The 22,462-nt window shown below is 39.9% G+C and overlaps 1 protein-coding gene across 9 annotated transcripts in view; it reads right to left on the bottom strand.

Moving 5' to 3' along the window:
* The window catches only part of LOC138746709 (unconventional myosin-Id-like), a 303,031-nt gene that overhangs the window by 242,882 nt on the left and 37,687 nt on the right, over positions 1–22,462 (bottom strand). For all 9 annotated transcript variants that reach the window (XR_011347053.1, XR_011347055.1, XM_069905032.1 and 6 more), the window contains exons 2-7: positions 21,137–21,345; positions 20,744–20,837; positions 16,658–16,823; positions 14,490–14,543; positions 13,177–13,272; positions 10,705–10,821 (exon numbers count right to left, since the gene is read on the bottom strand). Coding sequence is in view for 7 of the 9 variants with exons in the window: in XM_069905032.1 (XP_069761133.1) it covers positions 10,705–10,821; positions 13,177–13,272; positions 14,490–14,543; positions 16,658–16,823; positions 20,744–20,837; positions 21,137–21,345 (736 nt within the window). In the remaining 2 variants the exon portion in view is untranslated. The remainder of the gene's footprint in view (positions 1–10,704; positions 10,822–13,176; positions 13,273–14,489; positions 14,544–16,657; positions 16,824–20,743; positions 20,838–21,136; positions 21,346–22,462) is intronic.

Genomic DNA, 22,462 nt, shown 5'->3' with positions numbered 1-22,462 from the left:
TTGAGAATTATATAAGACAATGTATAATGGATATGTGATCATATTCTGTATTGTATTATATAAAAGCTATATAATTAATTAATATCTGATCAATGTATACATGTAATATTTCTCAATCAAATTAATAAAAATATTTTAAAAAGAAATTAAAAACAAATACATTATATTAGAACATCTTTCTCTCTCTCTCTCTCTCTCTGGCTTGGCTTCGCGGACGAAGATTTATGGAGGGGTAATGTCCACGACAGCTGCAGGCTCGTTTGTGGCTGACAAGTCCGATGCTGGACAGGCAGACACATAATGAAAACAGAAATCACAGAAGCCTTGTTTGAAGTAGAAGGGCTATTGAAAAGCAAATAATCCAAATACTTTATTTCAACTAATTGAAATCAAAAGGAAAAACGGCTGAACATTTAAGAATCTTAGTAATACCGACTAAGGCAGCAGAATTTGAAGAAAAATAGACAAGTTATGAGGGTTTGGTATGAAATCAAAGTTAATCAAAGTTCATATTTATTGTCAAATTCCATACTTGACATTAATAAAACCCTGAGATTTTTTTTTCCTGCGGGTCAGGCAGAATTTCTCCTTATTGGTAGTGCAAAAAACCATATTCAAGAAAAGACGTGTGTACAAAGGAGAAATGTAAACAAACAGACTGTGCAATACAGAGAAAAAAAATCAGTCATAAGTGATGTGCAACGTCAGAATCAGAATGTATTGTCATAAACAAGTCATGAAATTCGAGGTCCTTAAATGAGTGATTGAGTTTGCTGTTGAGGTGCTTGATGGTGGAGGGGTAGCAACTGAGCATGATGGTGGAGGGGTAGCAACTGTTACTGAGCATGATGGTATGAGTCTTGTGATACCTATACCTTTCCTGATGATTGCAGCGAGAACAGACAGTGTCTTGGGTGGTGTGGATCCTTGATGATTGCCGCTGTTCTCAAACGGCAGCATTTCATATAGACGCTTTAGACAGTGGGGAGAGTTTTGTCTGGGATGCACTGGGCTGCGTCCACTACTCCTTGCAGGGCTTTCCGCTCAAGGGTATCGGTGCCTCTATAGCAGGTCATAATGTAGCCAGAAAGCACACTTTCCATTATACATCTGTATGTTTGTCAAAGTTTCCGATATCATATCAAACTTCCGCACGCAAAGATACCTTCATACGCTGCTTACGTTTCGTCTCATGAAATCTTTCAGAAAATATGAATACCAGTAGAATGGCCACTTAGATAAATGTTACTTGCTGTAAACAGAATGTAGTCCTCCTGGAATTGTGAACAGATGCTGCATGAGGGATCAGCTTCCGTGACCGAGAAATAGCAGCAATATCGTGGGGATAAAAATTATAAATCTTGAAGATGGTCGAGCCATGAAATGTAAAACCAAGCTCAGGGATCAAACATTTAAAAAATTTCCAAATTATCCAATTACACGGTTAAAGCCAAGAAATGACTCAAAGGCATTATATTAAGCAGCGGGTGTGTGGAAATTAAACGCTCTATATAATAGCCTTCTGTTCATTGCAAAAATCAGAATATCTACAGCAATCACTAAAATTGCTTGAAATACTCAGGAAAACCAACACCTGAAAACAAGTGCAAAATTACTTCTCAGAACCAGATCTCTCCAAATTACCTTTCAGCGTTTATGTCACTGCTATCTGCTTACCATGAAGAATCACAGAATTTTTTTTCTTGCCTGTGTTAGCTTGTGAAAGAATACAAATAAAATGGAAACGTTGGCCCTGTATGTCTGATCTGGCCTTCAAAGACATTATTGATCTTCAACCTCAGTGTCAATCTATTTCTTTAGTAATCGTACTGAGCAAATAGTTACAAGTTCTTACTTCTTGTCATGTAAATTGCTCTTTAATTTAATGAATAGCAGAAGTGCATGAGGAAACTCATCTAATTCAAACAACAGATTTTTGGGGAGTTTCACCAACCGATGGTGAAGTAACACATTTCCAAGTCAGGATGGAAAATGGCTGGGAGGGCAACTTCCAGGTGGTGGATTTTCCATCCTTTTGCAACATCCTTGTCCTTCCATCTGGTGGAGTTTGGAAGGAGGCGCCTCATGCTAGTGAGCTCTGCAGTGCATCCTTCAGACAGTATAAACTGCTGCTACTGTGCGTCAGGGCTAGGGTAAACGATTGGGTGCCAATATAGCATCCTGCTTGGTCCTGTAGGTCTTAAATATTGTTGAAGCTCAAGGTAAGCAAAGAGTATCCCATCACATCCATCACTTATTCCTTGTTGATGGTGAACAGGCTTTGGGGAATTAGGAGGCGATTTACTTGCCACAGGATTCCTCGCTGCTGATCTGCTCTTGTAACCAAATTGAGTACAAGGCTCCTCCAGTTTGGTTTCTGATCTATGATAATGCCCAGGATGTTCATAGAGGGGGATACAGTTCTAAGAATGTCTTTAAATGGAAGGGGCTGATAGCTGGATATTCTCTTGTAGGATTTGGTCATTGCCTGGCACTTTTGTTCGCACTGCTTACCACTGATCCACCCAGACATGGATATTGTCTCAGGTCTTGCTGCATTTGAGTGCAGCTGGCTTCATGTGACGAGGTGCTAATCGTTGTTCCATCAGTGAACTTATTCCTGTTATTGGGCTAGGACACTACACTGAGAAATTCTTGTGGAGATATCCTGTGGGTGTGATGACAAACCTCCAACCACCACATCATCTTTCTTTGTGCTAGATATGATTGCAACCACCTGAGGGTTTCTCTGATCTCCCAATGATTCCATTTTAACGAAAAATGATGCCTTCCTTGATGTCAAGTGCATGAACTTTCACTTCACCTCTGGATTTCAGCTTTTTTGTCCACGTTTGGACCATGGCTGTAGTGAAGTCAGGAGCCAAGAGACTTTGGTGGAACCTGAACCTAGCTTCTGGGTTGGTGCCACGTGCTGCTCAATAGACTAACGGAGTAGCATTTTGCCAGTTTGATTTGTTCTGCTTCTTGTGAACAGAACACACCTGGGCAAGTTTCCACCTTGTCAGAAAGATGTTCGCATCACTGAAGTACAGAAACAGCTTGGCCAAGGGTACAGCATGGTCTGGAGTACAAATTTTTAGTACTGTTGTCAGGAACCAGAGTTGTCATTTTATCCTACGCCTTTAGACATTTCTGTACATCCAGTGGAGTGAATTGAACCAGCTGATGATTGACATTCATCACTCTTGGGACAACTAGACGAGACCAAGATGGACAGTGCACTCAGAACTCTGGCTGAAGATTCTTACAAAAGCATTAGCTTAGTTTGTTTGTTCGTGTGCTGGGCTTCCCCATTGTCGAGAATGGGGACGTTCGTGGAGCATTCTCCTCCAGTTAGTTTTTGATTTGTCCACCACCATTCACGACTTAATGTAGCAGGATTGTTGTTTGTGAGGTTGCTTAACTATGTCAATTGCATGCTATTTTACATTACAGCCGTGTACAGGCCCGTCAGCCCACGACCAACATATACCTACCAAAATAAACAAAACCCTACTTCTTGACCCTCTATTTTTCTTTCTGTTTAAGAATCTCTTAAATACCCTTACTGTTCCAGCTTTCACCACTGCCTTTGGCAAGCTTCCCAGGCACCCTCAACTTTGTAAAAACTTATCCCTGATGTCTCCCCTAAACCTTCCTCCCTTCGTGACGTTTAGCATGCCTGTAGCCCTGTCTTGTAGTTTTACCAGGTTGATCCCTCAATATGAAGTATTCCCAGTGCTGTTCCTGGAATGCCCTCCTGTGCTCTTTGTCGATCCTCTGGTTTGGTAATGATAATGGTCCAAGTGAGCAATATGCCAGGCAGAAGTTGCAGTCAAGAACAAGTCAGTTTCTGTTGCTTCTTCATACGGCTCCACACCGCCTGGGTGCCAGCCCCAAGTTGCTTGATCTGTTCACATTTAGCGTGGTGAAAGCACCACCCAACACAAAATGCATTTTCATTCTACAGCCTGGATTTCATCCCCACAAGGGCTGTGCAATGGACATTCCCGCCAATGTTGTCATTAGAGAGTATTGGCAATCAAGTAGGTTTTTCCTCTTAATGGTTCCCTTATTGCCTGGTCAGAGTCTAGCAGCGTCGTCCTTTTAGCCCTCGGCCAGCTCAGACAGTAGTGGTGTTACCCAAGCCAGTCTTGGTGATGGATGGTGCAGTTCCCCCCTCCCCCCACAAAAGCTACACTGGCCCCTTGTCACTTTTAGTACTTGCTCCAAGTGATGTTCTACACGGAGTTATGTTGACTCATCAGCCAACGGAGAACAGCAGGTGGTAATAAGCAGAAGGTTTCTTGTCCAAACTTATCCAGATGTCATGAGGTTTAATAGGAATTCAAAGACAATATTGAGGACTTCCCTCCAAACTATAGATGACTGCCTCTGCTCAGTCTATCCCGCCTATGGGACAGGACATGGAGGGACTCAGCCAGCCAGATTTGATTCCACAGGCAGCATTCAATTTTGAACCTTATTGAACATTTCATCGTAAGAGGGTAGACTTGAGATGTACATTTCTCGCATCCTTGTGGCTTGTTTCTATAACTAGCTGGTGTGGTGCATGACTTAAGGCACTGATTCAGAAAGAAACAGACCCGTGAAGTGTGCGTTCCTTGAGTTATGGAGCACTGACGTCAAAGCCTTGTACAACAGCTTCTAAATGACACACAGAACAAGCTGTTCTTCCTCCTCTCACAATTTGTGCAAAGATTTTTGTTAATTTGACAGAACACCTTCCTGGTGATTCCCAATGCATCTTCATGAAGTAGGTTCCAGTTTTGGAGGCAGATCTCTCCATATGGACAGGTAAAGGAAAACACTTATCAACCGCCTTATAAACAAATTCAAATGTTCCAACTTACTGTAAAATTGAATGTTTTGTTTCTGAAGTGTAAACTGTTGTGATGGAAGGAAAATCAACTCCAGTCCTTCACACAGGAAGATCCTACTGACAATTATGGAAGTTCTTTCAATGCTGGTCAAAAATAAATCACTTTGCCTGACCTTTCACTGATTTCTAAAACTCTCTCCTTGAACTCAATGCCAGTCAGTAATAAAAGAAACAGTTTGCTTTGCCTTCAACCACATTGTTTCAAGGATACCCAAATGTTTTTTTTTCATTAATTTTTTTGGAATGCAAGCAGTGCCATCAAGGCCACCATTGCTGCAGGGGCTTCCGCAGGTACAACCATCGCACTTTATTGAGGAAATCTAAAGATTCGACCCAGCGAAGGAACAAAAGAATAGTTAATTGCCAGTTTTAATAATCGAAAAAGGCTCCTTGGCGCAACCTTCTCCATGCTGACCAGCTTGTCGAACTAAACTGTCCCATTTGTTTTCATTTGGCCAATATCCATCTCAACCTTTCCAACCCATGCCTTTTAAATGTTCCAGCAACGGGCTCCACAAACTTATCTCTAAGTGATAAAGATGCTCCTCAGGTTCATTTTAAAGCTTTCTCCTTCCATCTTAAATCTATGACATTTAGTTTTAAACTTCCCTATCCTGGCACAAAGACAATTGACCTTCCTCAGTCTCCACCAAACCAACAATTTTAGTGCCAGACACAAACGTACCATGTTAACTCGACTGTCATCTAAATTATTAATTGCAGCACACCCCTGGTCACCGTCCTCCAATCAGAAAAAAACCTCCTCCACTACCAACCTCTGACTCCTTCCACCAAGCCAATTTTGAATCCATTTGGTGGGTTCATCTTGTATTCTATGTGATAAAACTTCTGGACGAGCCAACCAAGCATAACCTGATCAAAGGCCTTTCTAATGTCCAGCACCCTGCCCTTAATAATCGTTGTCATACAGCATGGAAAAGGCCCCTCAGGCCCAGCTTGTCCTCGCCGAACAACATGCCAGTCTGCTTTAGTCCCACTTTCCTGCATTAGCCCCATTTCCCTCCAAGCCTCACCCATCCATGTAATTATCCAAGTGTTTCTTAAAGGAAGTAAAACACAAAAGTACGCAGACACTGTGGTTGAAGTAATAATCGAAAAAGGTTCCTTGGCGCAACCTTCTCCATGCTGACCAGCTTGTCGAACTAAACTGTCCCATTTGTCTTCATTTGGCCAATATCCATCTCAACCTTTCCAACCCATGCCTTTTAAATGTTCCAGCAACGGGCTCCACAAACTTATCTCTAAGTGATAAAGATGCTCCTCAGGTTCATTTTAAAGCTTTCTCCTTCCATCTTAAATCTATGACATTTAGTTTTAAACTTCCCTATCCTGGCACAAAGACAATTGACCTTCCTCAGTCTCCACCAAACCAACAATTTTAGTGCCCCTCAGGCACTGCTGAGTGAAAAGGTAACCTGCTAAGTTTCTTCAACATTGTGTTTTTGTTTCTTAAAGGAAGCTAACCAACCTGCCACTTACCCATTTGTCTGTCAGCTCACTCTATATGCCCGCCTCATCCTTCCTAAATCTCATCTCCTCAACTTATAGCTATATCATATCATCTCATCTCAAGATTCTCCTACTCCAGGAAACAGACCGTCACCCATGTCCTTCATGATTTGAAAGACTTTCCTTAAACTTGTTTTCCTCGGTCTATCATTGGTGCTATCCAAGTAATCTTGGTGAGAAACTGTTTTAGCATTTTGTAGAAACCAGACTTCATCAATGGTGGAGGGAATGAATATTTAAGGTGGTGAATGTGGCTAATAAATCAGGCTGCTTTGACTTGGATGGAATTAAGCTTCTTCAGTGCTGCTGGAAATGCAGCCATTTAAGTCTTCAGCCCACTGAGTACTCGCTGACTAGTCTACAGGTATCATATGGAGAAAAGCAATTTAAAAGGAATTAACCGATTGCTTTGAATAAGAGCAGATACAACTACAGATGCTCCCAACTTGCGATGGTCTAACTTACGATTTTTTGAAGATACAATGGCTCAATAACATGGTTGTCATTATTTACTTTCATGTAATACATTAAAGTAAGGTCATCACAAGTATCGTTGATTTTTTTTCCAATAAACGTTGATAATTCCTCTAATGTGAATTCTTTGTAGCCTCCTTTGTCAATCTTTTAGTTCATCAGAAAGCTTTGTCAATCTTTTAGTTCATCAGAAAGCTTGCAGGGACTGATATAGAGCAGTGGGGAGAGAGCGGGGCAGTGGGATCAGTGTGGGGACTGATAACAGTGCTGTCGGGTGCGAGCGGGGCATCGTGATCAGTGTGGGGACTGACACAGCACTGTTGGGAGAGAGTGGAGCAGCAAGATCAGCATGGGGACTGATACAATGCTGTCAGGGGCGAGTGGAGCAGTGTTGGGAATAATTAAGGGCTGTGGGGGAGAGAGTGGGGCAGAGGGATCAGTGTGGAGATTGATACATCACTGTCGGTGTTAAACAAGGTATACCTTTATTCTTTTTCAACATAGTTTTTTTGACTTGCGATGGGTTTGCTGCAACATATCCCCCACGTAGGTGAGATTGCTTACTGTGGTATTTCATTCAATCTTACATTTCTATCAAATTTCCATTAAATGCAAATGTGAATGGATGCCCACCCTTTTGCCAAAGGTTATTTTGTTTAAACGTGCTCGAATGGTGAGTGAAATTAATAAGTTGGCATTGTAATACTCACTCCGTGCAAACATTGAGAATAATCCACATTCTGGAACTGAATGTGGGCCAGAAATGAGAGGAATAGCAACAATTCAGTCACTTCTTCAGTGAAGCAGGAATGACTTATCTGACCAGTTGAAACAAATCATCAGACTCTGAGGTTAATTTGATATCTGAGACAGATTTTCATCTCGTAAGCACGAGGAACGTGGAATCAAAGGCATCAAATATAAAGTGGAAACAAATTATTGAACAAACTCTGATAAAATTGTGCAAACAACCCAAAGGTTATTTATCAATCCATCCGATGAGATTAAATAAATGTAGTACATCCATTAATTTTGGGCTGGATATCCCTGAAAAATAACGCAGAACTAACTATTTGAAATTCTTGTCCAAGTCAATTCCCTGCAATTTCCCAACACCTAACCAAGGGAATCTGCTGTTTAATTTGTGCCAGGTTAGCATTCAGAAAATGCATTTGAATGGAGAGAATTTAATTACATTTAAAAAAAATTATTTCCTATGTTTTATATACTAAGATTAATGTTTAAAAGTTATTCAGTTTTATTTTTGCTTTAATTGTCCTGTATGCCAAGAGAGACCGATGGTTGTCTTAGCCCAAGGCATGGGTTAAGTAGCTATCATAATATTTTTCAGCATTTGCTTGGGCAGAGATTGGTCTGATCCTGCCATTAAAGTCTAGAAAAGATTGTACTATGCAACAAGTTTTGAATCAAGTTACATTGAAAAAGTTGCTGCTGGATGATGTGTGAAATTGAAATGCAGATTTGATAGGCAAGTGGTCTGGAAATCCCAGATCACCAATGCACAGAAATAAAATATCAGAAAACAAGTGACACGACTGTTTCACACTTGAGGAATGCGACATAATATTGTAATGCTGCTTTGTGTCTGAAAATGTTTATTGTATTCAGTTAACCCCTGTTTCACTTTGGGTACATTATAGATTTATAAAATTTTAAACAGTTTTTAAAAAAAATTAACACCTTCTACTGTCTATGATTATGGAGTGAAAATAATTCCTGAAAATAGCTTAAGTTTGTTTTCTGCTCAACCCCTGGGAATCAGAATCATTATTCACACATTTGACCACTAGGTGGTAGTGCATTATCTCTAGACCCTTTATCAATTGGAATCACAAAGGCGATTCTACCAAATCCTTGTGTTTCTCTCCTCATGACCCATTTATTTATCTGGCCTGCTCCCTCAGAATTACATAACACAGAGGCAGGATATTTTAATCCAAATTTTGCAATGGTCATGCCTCAGTAATCGTTAAGATTTCTGGTCCCTCTGGATGATTTTGCTTCAAATAGAAACAGTGAATTTGTTGCTAAACAAACAAGTCATTCTTTAGTTCCCTTCATTTATTTTTTACCATTCCTATTGTATAGACTTCCTTCTCTTCCAGTTAGCTTAGCAAATCCTATTTCTTTCTTGTTTAATTCAGAGTGAGTCAACTTTCATCACTTCTCTGTGTTCCTACACTTTATTAATCTGCTCCAAGTGGGTTCCCATCACTCTCGCTTTCAATACAGGAATTCTCTTCTCAAAGATGAGATATTGAGAGAAAAATCTTGGGATGGATCTCAATGGACCTGTCCAGTTTCATGATCCCCATCCATTTGTATTCATCTGGTCCAGACCCAGTACACACTCTGCTCTCTGTGCTACCACCAGGAAAGAGGTCTAGGTGCCACAAGACTCACACCACCAGGTTCAGGAACAGCTGCTCCCCCTCCACCATCAGACTCCTCAACCACAAACTCAATCGGGGACTCATTTAGAAATTTAATTTTGCACTTTATTGATTTTTTCTCTCTCTCTGTATTGCATTTGTTCACATTTCTTTATTTGTTTACATGTTGAACGTTGAGGTATGTGGTAATTCTGCCTCGGCTGCAAGTAAAAGAACCTAATGGCTGTATGTACCCTGACAATAAATCGAAATCTGAATGTTGAAAGTCACCCTCACTCACCCTACACCTTTGAGTCATGTGATGTTCAGCCATGAAAAGGACCCGCCCCCAAAATCGACTGGCAGATTTACACACAAAGCAAAGCTGACTTCTGCCAAAGTCGTCAAGAATTCTATAATTTTTAAAATAATATTCAGTAAATTTAAATAAAATCTTCTGAAAATTAAACACAAAAACACATCCACAGCCACAACGACATTAGAATACTACAGCAAGTAATTTTATTGCATAATAGATACATTTACTTGAACATAACTATTCAGTACTTGGTGAAATACAGAAACTTGTATTTTTGTTAAAGATGGTACATAAATTAATTTTACTAACTGCAACCCTTAGTGAACAAGCACAATATTGCATTAAAGTTAGAGGGAGATGAGCAAAAGATTGGTTTGACTTGCATTTGAGGAGCCTTTTTATTGAGGGGAGAGAGATAAAACAGATGAAAACTACAGCTAAAGAGGCTTAGCCAATTCATCTAAATGAGTATCCTTACACCTTGTTGTTTTGAAGGAGAATCCATAGGACTAGAAGTGTGGCAGAGAGAATCACGAGTCTCCCTCACCCCATAGTCATGATCTACTGGGATTATTGTTTGTAGAGGGCAAGCAAAAATCACTGAGGATCCCATCTACCCTGCACACAGCATCTTTCAGCTGCCCCCATCAGGGAAGAGATAAAGGAGGATCAGAGCCAACACCACTAGGCTGAGAAACAACTTCTTCCCATGGATAGTGAGAATGCCGAACAACTAAAGGAACTGCTCACACTAACCATCTGAGACCCTCATATTAATGAAACAATATTTATTTATTTGTATAGACAAAATACTCAAAGCAAGTTTTAACATGATCATAAATACTAACTCAAATAAGACTGTTGAACGCTTACTTTAAAAAAAATATTCTCTCTGTACACCACTTTCCTTCAAAATCAGCACGAATCCACGTGGATATGTTTGTCCACATTATGTGCTACAGATAAGAGATGAATTAATAAATATGTGGGCTGGCATCATTGCACGAACCAAAAGAAAAAGTGGACCTACCAAGTGCAGAATAGTAGCGATATCATCCATGAACCAAAAGAAAAAGTGGACCTACCAAGTGCAGAATAGTAGCGATGATTTTGTAAACGGTCTGAATTTCATCGGCTGTGAACCCAATCACCTTCATAGCATCAGCAACAAGGTTGAAGTGAGCAGTGTCATTGATAGCAGACTGTAAAAAAAATAAAGACAAGTTAATCAAACCATTTTATCACAACTCAACAAAAGCAAATTTGATTTGATGCATAGCCCAGCCTTAGTGTCCTCCAGAATGTTTGGGACTAAGGCATGGGTTTTTTTTTTCCTCCTTTATTTGCCTCGATGCAACACAGTTTTAAATTTAAATGAGGGGACTATGCATAAAAAGTGTTGTAATTTCTACATGGTCAAACCAAGATGTACACAAATACCCTTGAATTAAAATTTGGAAGATGCACTTTAATCACGTGAATTGTTGGATTACAAATTTAGAACTGTGGAGCCCTGGGGCAAAGAGAGGGGGAAAAAAAGTCTTTGCTCCAAACATCATGGAGGACACTATATATATATCTATATATATATATATATCTATATCTCTATATCTATATATATCTATATCTATAGATATATATCTATATCTATATCTATATATATTTCAGTAAAGCTGGACACATCTCCAGAATGGAGGACCATCGCCTTCCCAAGATCGTGTTATATGGCGAGCTCTCCACTGGCCACCAAGACAGAGGTGCACCAAAGAAGAGGTACAAGGACTGCTTAAAGAAATCGATTGGTGCCTGCCACATTGACCACCGCCAGTGGGCTGATATCGCCTCCAACCGTGCATCTTGGCGCCTCACAGTTCGGCGGGCAGCAACCTCCTTTGAAGAAGACCACAGAGCCCACCTCACTGACAAAAGACAAAGGAGGAAAAACCCAACACCCAACCCCAACCAACCAATTTTCCCCTGCAACCGCTGCAACTGCCTGCCTGTCCCGCATCCGACTTGTCAGTCACCAACGAGCCTGCAGCAGACGTGGACATACCCCTCTATGAATCTTCTTCTGCGAAGCCAAGCCAAAGAAAGCTGGACATTTCATCCAACCTTTTCCAGCCATTTTTCCCACGTTTAAATCTTTGGATTCTTTAAACAAAATCCATTTGTGAAAGTAGATTATTCCTGAAAGACTATGAAGACTCCAACGTATTTCCAGATCTAAACTGGGATTGTAACAAGAGCCGTCTCTATTATACTGGATCAGTAGAAAATTAGTGAGATCCCAGTTTGGTTTTTTTCTGGGGTGGGGTACAGTGCAGCAGCAAACAGTGTGACAACTTCATGACTCTAGCAGACTGGATTCAATCCTGATCTCCAGGGCTGTCTGTGTTTAATTTGTACTGACCGTGTGGGTATTCTGCTTCCTCCTGCATTCCAAAAAAAAAAGTGTGGCTTTATAGGCTAATTGGAAATCTTAAATTAACCCATTGTATGTGGTAGAATCTGCAGGGAGTTTATGGGAATGTGAAGAGAATAAAAATTAGATTCACACAGCTGGGTGTTCCTTGGGCAGTGTTGATGGTGGGCCAAAGGCTTGTTTCCTTGAAGTACAAATCTGACTTCAATTGCAACTCCCCATGGGCAGACTTGTATGCCAGTAGTTAAGCACTTTCATGTGATTATGTTCAATTGTAAAACCATCCTGTTATATTTTCCCCTGAATGCTCCTTTCTAGGAGTTTTCACGCTATTAAAGCATGCACCCTCTCCCACAAATACCCCAAATGCCATGCAGTCTGAAGACTAATTACATTGTTAGAAAGAGAAACAGACTGCAAATTTCTGATCATAGATGGAGAATGTTTTCATTTTACATCCCTCTCTACTCATTTTGTTCAGTTGTTCCATGTTGAGAAGGCCAAGAAAACAGGTTGCATCATTGGATAATTCAATTGTGTATCTGCAGGAGTCCACTACTGCATCCGGTGCTCCCTTTGTGGTCTTCTCCACGTTAGAGAGTCTGCGTGCAGATTGGGGCATTGGCTTGCTGAGCACCTTCACATTGCCCACATCAGTGACAAGGATCTCCCAGTGGCCAACCATTTCATTTCTGCATTCCACTCCCATACTCATGTCCTCTCCATCCAAGATCACCCGTAAAATGGAGGAACAACACTTGATTTTCCATCTGGGTATTCTCCAATCAGATGGCATTAACATTGACATCTCTAATTTCTGCTAGCCTACTCTCCATTTCTCTTTTTTCCCTTAGCTCTCCATTCACAGAACCATCCCTCCTCCCCCTGCTTGCTGGTGTGCTCTCCCTCCCTTATCCACCTATGACCTCCTGCGTTTGTGTCCGTGCTCCTCCCCCTCTTCCCCCACCCTTTTGTTTGGGCGCCTGTGCACGTTTTCCCAAACCTCGACAAAGGGCTCAATCCCGAAACATTGGTTATGTAGCTTTTATCTTTGCCACGCAAAGTCCACTGTTTAATCTGCTGAGTTTCTCCTGCATCGTGTTTTGACTGAATAATTTCTCCTGTTTCTCACCTTCACCACTCCTCCACTTTTGATGAAGTTGTAGGCAGCAGCGTTTTTCTCAATGTACAAAGACCGCAGCAACTTTTCAGGTCCTCCCAGAAGTAACTAAAACGTAAATACATAATTTTCAAATCAAAATATGCAAGCTGCAGTAATATGATCGAAAAATCTATTCTGTGGCGCATTGTCATCCAATGGCACAGCTAATAGAGCTGCTGTCTCACTGCGCTGGAGACTCAAGTTGAGATCCTTCAATGCCTCAGTTTTACGACAAAACTAAATTTAGTGAATTCTTTAAAGTTGATATTCCTCACCTTTTGACTGATTCCAGGTAGCTGATCAGCAAGGAAATTCTGAGGCTTCTACTAGTTAATTTTATCACCAGCAATATTAGTGTGGATCTCACACAATCTAAATGAAGCTTTGATGTAATATTTTGTTGGAACGTTAGCCAACGATGGGAAATCTACATTTGCAAATAAAAATGCTCAAAACTGACTAGTGATTTGAATCCAAAGATTCCAGGATTTGCTTCCAGGTCCATGTTGAGTCTCACCCCCACAGTACATCTGGAGTCCAAATGGCTTCATCACCTTCCAGTTAGGAAGTAATGAATTAGGACTCCTACTTATGATCATTAACAATCCATTGGATGATACATTAAACCAAGTACTTGTTTGACTTCTCAGGTAAAAGATCATGTAGAACGATTTTAAGGAAAAGCAAGTTTTTAATCAGTGTAAAGTTTGACTTTTTATCATTCAACTATTGAGATCGTCATCATTTTTGCCATTGGGATTTAACTGTGAATAAAACAACTGTGTTTTTTCCACTGCAGAAGTCTCATCACTACACTGAAGGTACTGTGCTTTGGAATTTATCAAGGGTATGAAAGTGAAAATGTAAATAAAAGTTTGCTCCTCTTTGTGCCTGAGGACTTCTGCACAAAAAGGACCTTTGAAGAATACACAAAGTGGACTGGACTCTACTGAGATCCATTTATGCATTCACAAAGCAAGTTTAACACATGAAGAATGGATGAGTAATCAAGTTATTAATATGCCACCAGTTCCATGGGACAATTAGTGCTGCACTTAATGTATTTTGGGGCATGAAAAGGAGAGGAAGAAATAGAAATAAAAGAACACCACATTTTGGGGCAACTAATTCCAGGTGAGAGATGGTTAGGTTGAGAAATGAATGGATATTATTTAACTATGAGCCCAAATCTACATGGATGGAGGGTTTCTCCATCTATCAACTGCACACAAGGTCCTGAACATTCTAATTGGCGTATAAAGCAATGATTTATTCACACTAACCTGATAAAAGGAGTGAAAGCTTCTCTCTCCTCTCTGTTGCACAATTACTCTGGACTATGAATAAAAAAGAATAATTACAGACTTTAGATAAAGCAACAAAGCTACAACTGCTGGAAATCCTGAGCCAAAAAAAGAATTGCTGGAAGAACTCGGCAGGTCAAACAGAAATGGTCAATCTTTTGGGTCTGAATCCATTATCAAGACTAAAACAGAATAGGAAAAAAAAATACCTATAAATGGAGAACAAAAGCTGTGAGAGGAGTCCAAAGGTGACAGAGAAAAGGGCAGGTGTGGGAGGTGGAGAGACAGGTTGAGAGAGAAATTATTGGGGGGGCGGCATGGAGGTTGGAAAATCAATGTTCATGCCGTTATGCTGTCCAACAGGAATATGTTGTATTGATCCTTAAGTTTAATTTAGGGCTCGCCAATGGATGGAGCCGAGGAAAGACATTTCTCATACTTCTGCCCTTATCCCCCACCGCCACCACCCCCCCCCCCCACCACCACAGCATAACAAGGGCAGAGTCTCTCTCATCCTTACTTTCCACCCCACTGGCCTCTGCATTTTACACAACATCCACCAGTTTCAGAGTGATTCCTTCTATTTAATTTTTGCAGTGATAACTCACTTTGAGATTCCCTAGTTCGCTCTCTCCTCCCCATCCATCCTTCCACCCCCGGAGTCATTTCCTGATGCAACTGCAGAAAGTGCGAAACATCTCTTGCTTCACTTCCATCAGAGACCACAAACGGAGCTTCCAAAAAAGAAGAGTTTTACGTGCATATCATCCAACCTAATATACTGCATTTGGTGTAGCTTTCTCTACAACAGCATATTGGGTGACCGCTTTGCCAAACACGTACAACCTGATGGTAGGGTTAAACTTGAATTTCCTCATAGCCAATCATTTTAAAGCCCCCAACCATTCCCACAATGATGTCTGTCCTTGGCCTCATCCACTGTCAGGGCAAGACCGAAAGTAAACTCGAGGAACAACACATCACATTCCTCCAAGGTGCCTTGAACCTAACTGCACAAACATCAATTTTTCTAATTTTAGGTAACCCCACTCCCATCTGATTGAAATGTTTCCAATTCTTCTTTATCTAATCTTGCATTTTTTCCTTCCTCTAACTTTTTTTCATCCAAATGATTTCTCCCTCGACCTGTGTCTCTACCTTCCATGTCTTTTGTCCCATATTTTCATCCCCGGTGGGCCCCTTCCCCCGGCTTCTTTTTCCCTTAATATATGTAATTTTATGTATTCTCAGTCTCAACAAAAGTTTCAGAACAAAAACATCGATTGGCCATTTCTACTTATGAATGCGGTCTGAGTTTTTCGAGCAATTCTGTGCCTGGATAAAACAACAGTTTAGTAAGATTTACAACATACAAGTTGATGATAGATATGCAATCACTTTAACTCAAAACATTCAATGAGTGTAAATTATTCATTTCTTCATGAAGTTCTAAATAGGTTTTCTATCTCTATATTTACAATCATGCACATGCACACAATAACTTTGTCAATCTTTTCCATAAAATTGGCGGAAGTCCACCCTGATATAGTGGAAAGCAACCTCTTGAAGTCACGTCAGTAGTGAAATATCAAGAAAAGGCAACTTTCTAAACTGGTGAAAAATATTTCCCTTATGGCCTCTATTTCTAAACCATCAGCTTTCTGAAATGGTGGCAACAATGTATAATTAAAATACTTTCATCATATAAATAATTGACCCACAGAGAATTTTAATGGTGAAAATCTTATACCACAGTGGGCAGCATCTCAATATATTGTGACTCTATCTGTGCCATTACATCCAAACTCACTTTCATAAAGCAGAATTGTCAAATGAGGGCATGAAGCAAATAGAATTAAGACAGAGAAGAAGATCAGACAGCATTGGTCAATAGAGAAATTGTTAAACGTTCAGATGGGTCAGAGTAATTCAGTTGAAAGGTCTTGGACCTGAATGTTAATTCTATTTCTTTCGACAACATCAGCAGTTTTTTTTGAAATTCCCAAAGAGCAATGGATTGACCTTGGAAAATTTGAGATAGCCTGATAATACAAAGAGAACTGGGTTCACTTCATTTATTCTTCTTTTCTGGTTGCCCCAAAACAAGCCAGTCAAGAGCATATTCGATTGGCAATAACAATTCTTACTTTTTCCAGCAAATAGTTAATGATGTGGCCTCCTATAGGGTCACCTTTAAAATCAAAGTTAATATCCATGTATTTTCCAAATCGACTAGAATTATCATTGCGGTTGGTCTTAGCGTTTCCAAAGGCTTCCAATACACAATTTGATTTTAATAGCATGTTCTTTACCCTGCAAAAGGAATAAAATGTTTCACGTTATTATTCTTTGAGCATTGAGTTATATAGGTACACTTGCAAATGTACTTCTTTTGGAACCACAGTAGATAGTCAAATCTTTAAACAATGACAAATATTGATGTTTTACCTGGATAAATCTCTCTTATTTATTTTAATTCAGCTCAAAGTACTGTTACATACAGTGTTAAAATAAAAATATGCTCTACTTTTGGGTCATTTATGACCAATTTGATTCAATGTTATTTACTTTTTATTAAATAGAAGGCTTCTTTTTAAAGCAACTCATTTGGTTTTTTTTAAAAACTGGAGGGAGCTACAGAGAAACTCAATGCCACAGAGATTTTTTTTGCAGAAAATACAAATGGCAGCATCATCAATTCTGATTGATTGAAGGACCATCAAAAGCAGCAGCTCAATTATCTTGAAATACAGCAATTAAATGGCACCAGGGCGGGTGAAATGTCATAGCAGTTAATGTGGCTGCCTCACAGGTCCAAAGAATCAGGTTTGATCCTGAAATCAGATCTTCATTGCTAGAGGAACTGAACTTAAGAGCAGGGAGAAGCTGCTATAATGTACGGGGTACTAGTGAGCTGCACCTCGAGTACTGCGTACAGAGTGGTCTTACATGAGAAATGATATACTGGCTTTGGAGGTGGTGCAGAGGAGTTTTATCAGCTTGATTCCAGAGATGAGGGGGTTAGCCCAAGAGAGATTGTGCCATCTGGGACTGGTCTCGCAGGATTTTAACACAAAATTATGGAAGGGATAAACAAGATCGAAGTAGGTCAGTTGTTTCCACTGATAGATGAAACAAGAACAAGGGGGCATAACCTCAAGATTTGAGGGAATAGAATTAGGATGGTGATGAGGAGAAACTACTACTCCCAAGAGTAGAGAATCTGTAGAATACTCTGACCAGGAGCAGTGAGGCTACCTCACAATATATTTATAACTTAGATTTTTGTTTAGCATAGAAATCAAGGGTTATGGGGAAAAGGCAGGTAGATGGAGCTGAGTCCATGAGCAGATCAGTGATGACCTTATTAAATCACAGAGCAGGATCAATGGGTTGAATAACCACCTCCTGCTTCCATTTCAAATATCTGGAGATGCACATTCTACCCATGACAATATAGGTTTTCTCTGTATTCTCCAGTTTTAACTCGCATCTAATAGACATAATGGTGGGTGAACTGCCTATTGTAAATCATCTCGGGGTACGTGATGAAAAAAACAAAGAATTTCTGATAATATATGAACGAGATTACACTGCTGGGATGCAGGAAGAGGAGAGGCATTATGGAATTTAAGGGAACTGTTCCTCAGGAGTTGGATAGACCCAATAGAAGGCATGGCTTCCTTCCAAGTCTTTAGCATAAAAATGTTGTGGATGATTATTTCAAGACTGAAAATCTTTCTTTTCAGCAATATCCCTAATGGGCCCCAATACTGCAAATATGTTAGATAGGGGGAACTTGAGTATTTTTTGACAGCTATGAGTTCGGAGGTAAAGTCAGAGGAAAGAGCACCTCTTGGCTGGCTCATATATCCTGTAATTATGGTGCAGCACGATGGGGAATCCACTTCTTCACAAGTTGTGTTCTCCAAACACATTAACTAAACTGTTCTGGACTTGAATGTACTTTTATTAGCAGACTTGAGCTTTGTTCAGTATTCTTCATGGTTACCAAAACAAACAACAAGACAAAATATAGTTGCCATATTTAACAGCCATGCTGAGGTAATGGACTTCAGCTAACATTGTCAATATCCAAGTACAGTATTAGATAGAAATATCTCAACTTTTTCCCCAGTAATCCTATCAGACATGTTGGGCACAAGGTGACTGTATGGCTTTAAAATTACAATTACATATATAAATAAAAATCACAGAACTCCACTCTGAGCAATGTTTCTCAATTAGGCGTTTGAGGAGATTTGGCAGGTCACCAAAGACTCTCAGAAACTTCCACAGGTGTACAGTGGAGAGCATTCTGGCTGGTTGCATCATTGTCTGGTACGGAGGTGTCAATGGTCAGGACAAGAAAAAAAAAACCAGCCACATCACAGGCACCAGACTTCACTCCATCGAGGACATCAACATGAGGCGGTGTCTTTAAAAAAAAAGCAGCCTCTATCCTCAAGAACCCCCACGACCCATCAGGCCAAGCCATGTTCACTCTGCTACCCTCGGGGAAAAGGTATAGGTGCCTAAAGACACAAGGACAGCTTCTTCCCTGTTGCCATCTGATTCCTCAATGATCCAAAGACACTGCCTGACTTTGATGTTTTGTGCATTATTTTTGTTTACTTTTTTTTGTAAGGTGGCTCATAATGAACGTTTGCCCCGTGACGCTGCCACAAAACAACAAATTTTGTGACTTGTTCATGACAATAAATTCTGGCCAAGGTCGTCAGAAAATATTATCTTGGATAGAAGTTATGTGAGAATCATAGCTTACATCAGGCAGATGGCTATTTCGTGTAATATTATATGTTCTGCACTGTTAATAGTCAATCTTGAATAGCTGGCAGTGCAAAAGCAATCAATCTGCAAAATTGTGATTTCTCTCAGACCTTAACAGGAAACCAGATCGTCATTCCATCTTTAAAGATAGCTTGCAAAAGCAAGTGAAGTGGTGCAGCCGAAGTCTGCTAACCTTTGAATAACTGGTGGATGCTATTTTTTTCAGTAGCTTCAAATGTGGTCAAACAAATTCCATTACCACCAAATTTTCTACATGGAACGTCAGAAGAGATTGCAGATCTGGCAATCAAGCTTCAAATTCAAGCAGTTGATTTTCTATTGCATACATGGTAGTCGAAACACTATCTTTCCACGTTCCATCGTGTATCGGTGGAAGTCTGTAGGCATCACATTTGCGAGTGAACGTTGTTCAAAAACTGTTATTTTCATTGCCTGTTCATGATCAGTTTAAATTCCTGAGTTATGATTCAGTTGTTCTACCGGTGGTTTTGTTAGCATTATTCTTTTACTGACTTACAGGGCCTCCATAATGTTTGGGACAAAGACACTTTTTTTTTTCCTTTATTTTCCCCTGTACTCCACAGTTTTAGATTTGCAATTAAACAATTTACACATGATTAGAGTGTACATTCCAGATTTTATTAAAGGGTATCTGTGTACATTTTGGTTTGACGATGTATCTTTAAATTAAATTTAGACATAAAGCATGGTAACAGGTCCTTTCGGTTCACAAGCCCGTGCTATCCAATTAACCTTACAGTCTCTGGTATGTTTTTGAATGGTGGGAGGAAATTGGAGCCTGCAGGAAAAACCCACACAGACACAGGGAGAACATACAAACTCCTTACAGACAGTGTGGGATTTCAAATCCGGTCCCAATCACTGGTGTGGTAACAGCGTTGTGCTAACCGCTACGCCATCCACTTTTTCTACATAGTTCCACAGAATGTACAGATTGTTTTCCATCTCTCTTGTCCATACAATATTGGTGAGTACCCACGAAATCTGCTCACGCAGTAACTGTTATTGAATTCCAAACAAATATGTTGCAAGGAACACATTTAGTATCATTTATGAGACTTGCTAAACTACTATTATGGACTCAGTCCCTAAATTGGTTAAGAATGTAAATTAGAGCTAGAGAAGTTGGCAAGAAGAATCAGAATGCCAGGAAGTTATTGCCTAGTCTTGCTGGTGGTGCTTACCGGAGGAGCTGGTTATTTCCAAAGATGGAAGTATGGCTTCTGGGCCTTAATGTTTTTAAATGTCTAGAAACACCAAGCTGAGATATTCTTGACAAATCTAATAAATGCAATAATTATCAAGTGAGAGAGGCAAGGACAGAAGTCTGCATATTTCACATTTATGAAAGGAAAAGAAATTACTCAAATTCCATTCACGTCAAGTTGATCATTTGCTACCTTTCTACTTCTTGTCTTTGGCTGGGATTTGTAATAGCTGCAATGAACTGCATGATGTATTTGCTTGCTTCTGTCTTTCCAGCACCACTTTCCCCTGAAATACAGAAAGAAGAAAAAATAATTCAGTAAGGTGCAGCTGAGAGATTCAAAAACCAAAGTAGTCTTTGCTATCAACTAGCCAACTGAATTATGCTCACGAAAAGGTTAACAAGTGCTGCTCCGGAGTTCCCTCACTTTGAAGAAATATGCAAGATAATTGATGATTCAAAGGCAAAAGGGTGGATTTGCAAAGTCTTGCTGTGCCACTATGTTATACTGTACGAAACAATGACAAATTATTTAAATACCAATGGATACATTTTCACAGTTCTGCTTCAATTAAGCATACCTTACCTGATATAACAATGCAGGTGTCTTTGGACCTCCTTTTCATTGCTTTGTATGTTGCATCTGCAATAGCAAATAGGTGAGGTGGTCTCTCATATAATTCCCGGCCTTTATATTGTTCAATGGTGTCCTTCCCGTAGATATTCATAGGACGGTAAGGGTTGACAGAAACGATCACTTCACCAATATACGTGTAAATTCTGCCCTTCTCAAACCTGCCATGAAGAAATTTAAAAATTTAAATATTTTTTAAGATGTAAAAATACAAAAATTTTACCGTGTTTTTCAAACCACTGAAAGGATAATCATACTAAATTTAATGCAGGAAATAGATAGCATTCAGTGGAGTCAATCACATGAAATTAGCATTTCATTTCACATGTTGCCTGCGATTCATCTTTAATATCATGCAAATGCAAGAGTCAGCTGGGCTTTGTTTCCTGAAAACAAAAAGTTGGGAGATTTGATAAAGGTACATCAAACCACTGGTTCAAATAGCATAGGACCAGGAACATGCATTTAAACTGAAGGGCAAAAGGCATAGCAATTGCCAATGCCCAATGCAGATAACGCTGAAGGGTGTTGGAAGCAGTTTTAGTCAGGCCAGAAGGAATTAAATGGTCATGAGAAATACTATTGAGAGCTCTCCGGGAAGTTCAATACATCTGAAAGATTGCTTCGTGGAAGGCTGATGTGTCAGGCACTTTCTGTGTTGCAATAATTGTGGGTTTTGTCACTTGCCAACTACCTACTAATTAATCTAGGTGACAACCACAAGCAACTTGATCAATTAAAATTGAGTGGAATCCAGGTAAGAGACAAAAGTTTCAGAAATTTTGATTGCCTTGACGTATATACACATCAAGGCAATCAAAATTGAGTTCTATTAATTTTACTCTCCAGGTAAAAAGTGATTTTACTTTTCCATTTAGAACAACATAGGTCGTATGGCTGCCTCACAGCTCCAACAATTCAGGTTGGATTCTGAGTTCTGGTGCGACCTATGTGGAGTTTGCATCTTCTCCCTTTGAATTTCTTCTGGGCACTTCACTCTTCTCCCATTTCTTAAGGATGCTGTGATTATTTGGTGAATTGTCAGCTGTAACACCCCTTTAGAGTAGATGGTCAATGAGAGAATCAGAGAGTTAATGGCGCTTGCAAGAGAATAGGCTGCAGAGCTCTGGAATCAGTCAAATGGCCACCTTCCACATTGTAAAGAAATACTGTACATGACTTGTATTTACTCAGCAGAGGGCAGCATAATCTTAGTTTCAAGCTGACAAATGGCATTTCTGTCCACAAAAGTGCTGGAAAAAACACAGCAGGTCACGC

The sequence above is a fragment of the Narcine bancroftii genome, chromosome 12 (assembly GCF_036971445.1).
Source record: "Narcine bancroftii isolate sNarBan1 chromosome 12, sNarBan1.hap1, whole genome shotgun sequence".
Taxonomy (NCBI): Eukaryota; Metazoa; Chordata; class Chondrichthyes; order Torpediniformes; family Narcinidae; genus Narcine; species Narcine bancroftii.
This window is presented reverse-complemented; position numbering and strand designations above follow the sequence as displayed.